Here is a 7,995-nt window from a genome sequence, read left to right as displayed (position 1 = left end):
GTTTTCCATTCATCGCCTTGCTTAATTCGCACCAGATTATACGCACCACGAAGATCTATCTTTGTGAACCAACTAGCCCCCTTAATCCGAGCAAACAGATCAGATAACAATGGCAAGGGGTACTGAAATTTAACCGTGATCTTATTATGAAGGCGGTAATCTATACAAGGTCTCAGCGAACCATCCTTCTTGGCTACAAAAAAGAACCCTGCTCCTAATGGCGACGATGACGGGCGAATATGCCCCTTCTCCAGGGACTCCTTCACATAACTGCGCATAGCGGTGTGTTCAGGCACGGACAAATTAAACAATCGACCTTTTGGGAATTTACTACCAGGAATCAAATTGATAGCACAATCACAATCCCTATGCGGAGGTAGGGTATTGGACTTGGGCTCATCAAATACATCCCAGTAATCAGACAAGAACTCTGGGACCTCAGAAGGGGTGGATGACGAAATTGACAGAAATGGAACATCACCATGTACCCCCTGACAACCCCAGCTGGACACCGACATGGATTTCCAATCTAATACTGGATTATGGGCTTGTAGCCATGGCAACCCCAACACGACTACATCATGCAGATTATATAAATACAAAAAGGAAATGGAGTTCTATACGGAGAACATTTAAAACAGCAATATTTATTAAAGAATCATTTTAAAATTTACAACAGTAGCAAAAATACAAAAGAAGGGAAGACCCTAGAAAATACACATCCAAGTCATAGGTACCTAGAGAACGTATGAAACATCATGGTATATCATGATATATGTAACCATCAATGGTAGCACACAATACTACGGTATATTTGCTGGCTCTCGTATGGACAAGTGTCCTTCATGCATACCATTAGCAGAGAGACCAGTATATAAATGGCATATCAAGAATCAAATTTCTTACCCATGATGAAATGGAAGGCACCTAATGACTCCGGAGAGCCCCCTGACGCGCGTTTCGCGTTGCTTTCTCAAAGAGGGAGTGAAATAATGGCCCCTGACACCGGTGTTTTTATAGCGATGTTCCTGGACTACAAGAGTCCAATATGCGCAGGCGCACCACAGCCGATCCGGAAGTGACCCTCCTTCCCCAGCATACACCGGGAGCGCACGTCAAGGGGAAATCCCCCGGTGACGTCATGGACATGCGCTCTCGGATAAATGAAGCCGGCGAACAAGAGGATCAGTTACCCAGCGTGGAGCGCATGCGCAGTAGCTACTCAGGAACGTAGCAAGGAAATAATATACCCTGAACACTACGGCGGCGATGTCCGCACCCACAGCCACCCAATGATGGTCCAATTGTGGATGACGGACATCGCCGCAGGCGCCCAGGTAAAAATAAAAAATAAACCAAGGAACCAGCAAGAATTGAAATAAATAAAGGCGGATTGTAACCGCATACAGTACGTGACCAAAACCTTATAGTCTATAAGTATAATATTAAAAACCACTCATTGTGTATTATCAAGTGCATATTATGCAATAAATTTTGCATAAAGATATTAACATTGAGGCATAAAAAATACAAAAACATACTATAAAGAACATTATACATAGATATACCCCCCAAACAGATAAAGTAAACAGTCTTCTGGTGATAAGAAGTGACATAATTCATCCATGCTTTTGTCCTTAATAATTCCTTGCGTGTTCAAGATGTTATAGCCACAAAAACACCCGAATCTCAAGGGCAATTAAGTCTAGGGATGCAAGAAATAAAGAAAAGAATTTTAAACAGAAAAAATAAAATAAAAACTAACAATTAAAATGTAAGAACAGATGGATTTAAATCTGCAACGCAAAGAGAAGAACATAGAGGAAAAAGGTTCTCATAGAAAAGGGGCGAAACTGATTGTCTCGTTCAGTCCCACCGGAGACATAGAATTTAGAGTCACAATCCATTTGCACTCTATTTGTGCAAGTAAACGTTTCATGTTTCCTCCCCTACTACCACCGTGAACCTGGTCAATCCCAATGATCCGCAGACCAGTTGGATCGCATCCATGAAACTTGTGAAAATGTTTCGGGATGGTTTTAAGGGCATTCACGTCCTCAGTCTTACGCGCATTTGTAATATCTCTCACGTGCTCTCTCACACGTACACGGAGCTGACGTGACGTGAGCCCCACATATATTTTGGAGCAAGGACATGCGGCCAGATATATGACAAAAGTACTATTGCAACGTATGTGATGCCGAATTTGAAACCTCTTCTCCTCACCCGATGACGAAAAATGGGTACCCCTAACAAGATTCTTATCTCTGCAGGCCAAGCAATCGCCACAGGGATAACACCCCCATGTAGGACCCCTTCCAGTTGGATTAAGAGGATTAGTAACCTTTGCCACATAGTGGCTTTTTACTAGTAGATCTTTAATACTTTTACCTCGTTTTGCTGTGAAGCTGGGTCTTTGGGGGATATTGGACGCCAAGATAGAGTCAGTGAGAAGAACTGGCCAATGTTTATTGACTATCTCCTGCATACGTTTCCAGTAGCAGTTATACGTGGAGACAAATCTAACATTGTTTTCCGAACTCCCACCCATCTCATTTTTATACAGCAATTGCTGTCTCTCTGTTTTCTTGGCTCTAATGTATCCTTGTTTAATACTGCGATTGCTATAGCCACGAGCTTTGAATCTGTTTTTGAGGTCTTCAGACCGAACTTCAAATTTTTGTTCAGTCGAGCAGATCCGCTTCATCCTGAGGAATTGGCCAACTGGGATGGCCTTAATAGTATGTGAGGTATGAGATGAGGACGCGTGCAACAGGGAGTTGACAGAAGTGGTTTTCCTAAATACATCTGTATGCACCGCCCCCATCTCATCCACCTCAATAAGAATATCTAAAAAATCGATCCTTCGTTTGTGTGCCTTGTACGTCAATCTAATATTATGAGAATTACAATTGAGTTGACCCACTAATTCCTTGATACCAATCTCGCTGCCTTGCCATATAAAAAAGATGTCATCGATATACCTATGCCAACACTGCACCCGGTCCACAGAAGAGACCACATCCTGGTGGAATATGGATCTCTCCCATAGGCTGGGGCACAAGCTGCCCCCATGGCAGTTCCACATCGTTGAAGATAGTATCTATCTTTGAAAAGGAAGACATTGTGGGTCAAGACAAAATGCAATAAGGTCACAACAAACTCACAGATCGGACCATCCCAGTTGCCATTCCTCAGGAAGAAGCGGACCGCCTCCATTCCGTCATCGTGCGCAATACAAGTATACAATGACTCGACATCAGCCGTTACTAGCCACATGTCCTGCTCCAAAACCATCCCCTCTAACTTAGTTAGCATGTCAGTGGTATCCCTGATATATGAGGGTAATGTCTCCACCATAGATTTCAGATAGAAGTCAATATATCTACAGATTGGGTCACACAGGCCCCCAATCCCGGAGACTATAGGTCTCCCTGGAGGACTTGTCATATCTTTGTGCACCTTAGGCAATAGGTACAGTGTGGGAGTTTTGGGAAATTCTACCACCAAACCATCAAATACCTTTTTATTGATGGTTCCCTGATCCAACGCGTTCGGTAAGATCCCATCCAATTCCAACTTATATTTTTCTATGGGGCTGTGAGACAGTCGAGTATAGGTGTCCTTACAATTCAGCTGTCTCAGAGCCTCCTTTTCGTATTTAACCGTAGGCCAAATGACGACGTTCCCTCCTTTGTCCGCCGCCTTGATGACAATGTCATCTAAATTGCCAAGTTCTTGCAATGCTCGTCGCTGTGATTTAGTCACATTATCTTTTGTGACAAATTCAGGGATCTTTTTAAAATCCTCTAATACTAGCTTGGTGAAGATCTCCACTTGAGGGCATAAAGACAAAGGAGGGAACGTGGTCGATTTGGGTAGGATAGATCTAGGGAACGTACCTTTGGACTCAGGTTCTTGTTCTTTTAACAAATCCTCCAGGTTGGCCAAAATCTCTTTATCAACTTCAGATATCAGTCCATAGCTTTCATCTTCCCTTTTGTTGTGTAACTTTTTTAAAATTAATTTACGGGAAAAGAGATATACATCTTTCATGGCTGAAAAATAATTAAACGGGTTATTAGGCACAAATGTGAGACCAAGAGATAATACTTCATGCTGTGCATCTGTCAATCTATGGTGGGATAAATTAATCACCTCCAATGTTCCAGGTTTCTTTTTCTTGTCATCAGATTGATGCAGTGGAGATATTTTACGTTTAACAGAGGATTTACCCTTCCCTTGTTCAAATTGTTTCTGGCTAGATCTTGTTTGTCTGGTATTACCCAAACTGGATGTGTGCGGGACATCACTGTCATGTTCCTCCCCCGATGTCACAGAAGAACAAGATTCATTACGAACTCTTGATATCGAGCGACCTCTTCTCCCATATTTTTGTCTCCATCTATAAACTTGATTATTCTGAAAATCAAGTACATCCCTTTGAAACTTCTTTGCCTTGGTTGTTTTGATGTCATCCTCCCATTTAAGAAAATCCTTTTCCAGATCTTCATTCACTTTTTTAATGGCTTCGTTTGTCAAATCTTTTTTCAATGTTGTTTGAATACTGTCAATCTCCCTTTCAAGTTCACTCAAAGTAAACTCGTTAAATTTAATTAGTAACTCCATGAAGCCTCTGGAGCAATTACCAGCTAGTTCTTCCCATCCATTCTTAAACCATGGCAAATCAGTCTCAAAGGAAGGAAAAACCTGTACACGCAATCCTCTAGGTATCAACCCCTTAGAGACATATTTTTCCAGAAAACCTTTGTTCCACCATGTCCTCATGCGTCTATGCAGAAGTAATTTTAATTTTTGAATTAATTCATGATTTTCTCTGTAATTACAGTTTAAAATCAAACTAGGGTCATCCTTAAATACTTCATTTATTTGACTGAGCCATGACGAGTCCCTGGCTCTAAAGTCCATCTGTCTGGAGTCAGCTGCTGTGAACAACACAGAGTAAATTAGCAACAAAAATACACCAACAGAAATAACATGGGACACACACACTCGGTGTGTTATAGAAAAAAGACGTATGTCAGCGCCCATGTATCTATCAGGACAATAACGTATACTCCGAATATACATAAATACAAAAAGGAAATGGAGTTCTATACGGAGAACATTTAAAACAGCAATATTTATTAAAGAATCATTTTAAAATTTACAACAGTAGCAAAAATACAAAAGAAGGGAAGACCCTAGAAAATACACATCCAAGTCATAGGTACCTAGAGAACGTATGAAACATCATGGTATATCATGATATATGTAACCATCAATGGTAGCACACAATACTACGGTATATTTGCTGGCTCTCGTATGGACAAGTGTCCTTCATGCATACCATTAGCAGAGAGACCAGTATATAAATGGCATATCAAGAATCAAATTTCTTACCCATGATGAAATGGAAGGCACCTAATGACTCCGGAGAGCCCCCTGACGCGCGTTTCGCGTTGCTTTCTCAAAGAGGGAGTGAAATAATGGCCCCTGACACCGGTGTTTTTATAGCGATGTTCCTGGACTACAAGAGTCCAATATGCGCAGGCGCACCACAGCCGATCCGGAAGTGACCCTCCTTCCCCAGCATACACCGGGAGCGCACGTCAAGGGGAAATCCCCCGGTGACGTCATGGACATGCGCTCTCGGATAAATGAAGCCGGCGAACAAGAGGATCAGTTACCCAGCGTGGAGCGCATGCGCAGTAGCTACTCAGGAACGTAGCAAGGAAATAATATACCCTGAACACTACGGCGGCGATGTCCGCACCCACAGCCACCCAATGATGGTCCAATTGTGGATGACGGACATCGCCGCAGGCGCCCAGGTAAAAATAAAAAATAAACCAAGGAACCAGCAAGAATTGAAATAAATAAAGGCGGATTGTAACCGCATACAGTACGTGACCAAAACCTTATAGTCTATAAGTATAATATTAAAAACCACTTATTGTGTATTATCAAGTGCATATTATGCAATAAATTTTGCATAAAGATATTAACATTGAGGCATAAAAAATACAAAAACATACTATAAAGAACATTATACATAGATATACCCCCCAAACAGATAAAGTAAACAGTCTTCTGGTGATAAGAAGTGACATAATTCATCCATGCTTTTGTCCTTAATAATTCCTTGCGTGTTCAAGATGTTATAGCCACAAAAACACCCGAATCTCAAGGGCAATTAAGTCTAGGGATGCAAGAAATAAAGAAAAGAATTTTAAACAGAAAAAATAAAATAAAAACTAACAATTAAAATGTAAGAACAGATGGATTTAAATCTGCAACGCAAAGAGAAGAACATAGAGGAAAAAGGTTCTCATAGAAAAGGGGCGAAACTGATTGTCTCGTTCAGTCCCACCGGAGACATAGAATTTAGAGTCACAATCCATTTGCACTCTATTTGTGCAAGTAAACGTTTCATGTTTCCTCCCCTACTACCACCGTGAACCTGGTCAATCCCAATGATCCGCAGACCAGTTGGATCGCATCCATGAAACTTGTGAAAATGTTTCGGGATGGTTTTAAGGGCATTCACGTCCTCAGTCTTACGCGCATTTGTAATATCTCTCACGTGCTCTCTCACACGTACACGGAGCTGACGTGACGTGAGCCCCACATATATTTTGGAGCAAGGACATGCGGCCAGATATATGACAAAAGTACTATTGCAACGTATGTGATGCCGAATTTGAAACCTCTTCTCCTCACCCGATGACGAAAAATGGGTACCCCTAACAAGATTCTTATCTCTGCAGGCCAAGCAATCGCCACAGGGATAACACCCCCATGTAGGACCCCTTCCAGTTGGATTAAGAGGATTAGTAACCTTTGCCACATAGTGGCTTTTTACTAGTAGATCTTTAATACTTTTACCTCGTTTTGCTGTGAAGCTGGGTCTTTGGGGGATATTGGACGCCAAGATAGAGTCAGTGAGAAGAACTGGCCAATGTTTATTGACTATCTCCTGCATACGTTTCCAGTAGCAGTTATATGTGGAGACAAATCTAACATTGTTTTCCGAACTCCCACCCATCTCATTTTTATACAGCTCGTGGCTATAGCAATCGCAGTATTAAACAAGGATACATTAGAGCCAAGAAAACAGAGAGACAGCAATTGCTGTATAAAAATGAGATGGGTGGGAGTTCGGAAAACAATGTTAGATTTGTCTCCACATATAACTGCTACTGGAAACGTATGCAGGAGATAGTCAATAAACATTGGCCAGTTCTTCTCACTGACTCTATCTTGGCGTCCAATATCCCCCAAAGACCCAGCTTCACAGCAAAACGAGGTAAAAGTATTAAAGATCTACTAGTAAAAAGCCACTATGTGGCAAAGGTTACTAATCCTCTTAATCCAACTGGAAGGGGTCCTACATGGGGGTGTTATCCCTGTGGCGATTGCTTGGCCTGCAGAGATAAGAATCTTGTTAGGGGTACCCATTTTTCGTCATCGGGTGAGGAGAAGAGGTTTCAAATTCGGCATCACATACATTGCAATAGTACTTTTGTCATATATCTGGCCGCATGTCCTTGCTCCAAAATATATGTGGGGCTCACGTCACGTCAGCTCCGTGTACGTGTGAGAGAGCACGTGAGAGATATTACAAATGCGCGTAAGACTGAGGACGTGAATGCCCTTAAAACCATCCCGAAACATTTTCACAAGTTTCATGGATGCGATCCAACTGGTCTGCGGATCATTGGGATTGACCAGGTTCACGGTGGTAGTAGGGGAGGAAACATGAAACGTTTACTTGCACAAATAGAGTGCAAATGGATTGTGACTCTAAATTCTATGTCTCCGGTGGGACTGAACGAGACAATCAGTTTCGCCCCTTTTCTATGAGAACCTTTTTCCTCTATGTTCTTCTCTTTGCGTTGCAGATTTAAATCCATCTGTTCTTACATTTTAATTGTTAGTTTTTATTTTATTTTTTCTGTTTAAAATTCTTTTCTTTATTTCTTGCATCCCTAG

At 41.7% G+C, this 7,995-nt stretch overlaps 1 protein-coding gene across 1 annotated transcript; it reads right to left on the bottom strand.

Annotated features, from left to right (window-relative positions):
* Window positions 1-1,479: 1,479 nt before the first annotated feature.
* LOC138671760 (uncharacterized) lies at window positions 1,480-4,629 on the bottom strand. Its single transcript, XM_069759911.1, has 2 exons — window positions 3,903-4,629; window positions 1,480-1,705 (listed from the first exon to the last, which is right to left on the bottom strand). The coding sequence occupies exons 1-2, from the start codon at window positions 4,627-4,629 to the stop codon at window positions 1,665-1,667; spliced, it is 768 nt and encodes a 255-aa protein (XP_069616012.1). The 3' UTR covers window positions 1,480-1,664.
* Window positions 4,630-7,995: the final 3,366 nt, after the last annotated feature.

Source organism: Ranitomeya imitator, chromosome 3 (assembly GCF_032444005.1).
Source record: "Ranitomeya imitator isolate aRanImi1 chromosome 3, aRanImi1.pri, whole genome shotgun sequence".
In the NCBI taxonomy this organism is placed as follows: Eukaryota; Metazoa; Chordata; class Amphibia; order Anura; family Dendrobatidae; genus Ranitomeya; species Ranitomeya imitator.
The sequence above is the reverse complement of the archived record's forward strand: the minus strand, read 5'-3'. Positions and strand labels throughout refer to the sequence as shown.

Bases quoted from the DNA above. Each gene is read 5' to 3' on its own strand.
- LOC138671760 (XM_069759911.1), bottom strand. From the start codon at position 4,629: ATGGAGTTACTAATTAAATTTAACGAGTTTACTTTGAGTGAACTTGAA. The intron at 1,706-3,902 runs GTACGTTCCCTA...TTGCATCCCTAG, and splicing joins ACAAGAACCTGAGTCCAAAG to ACTTAATTGCCCTTGAGATT.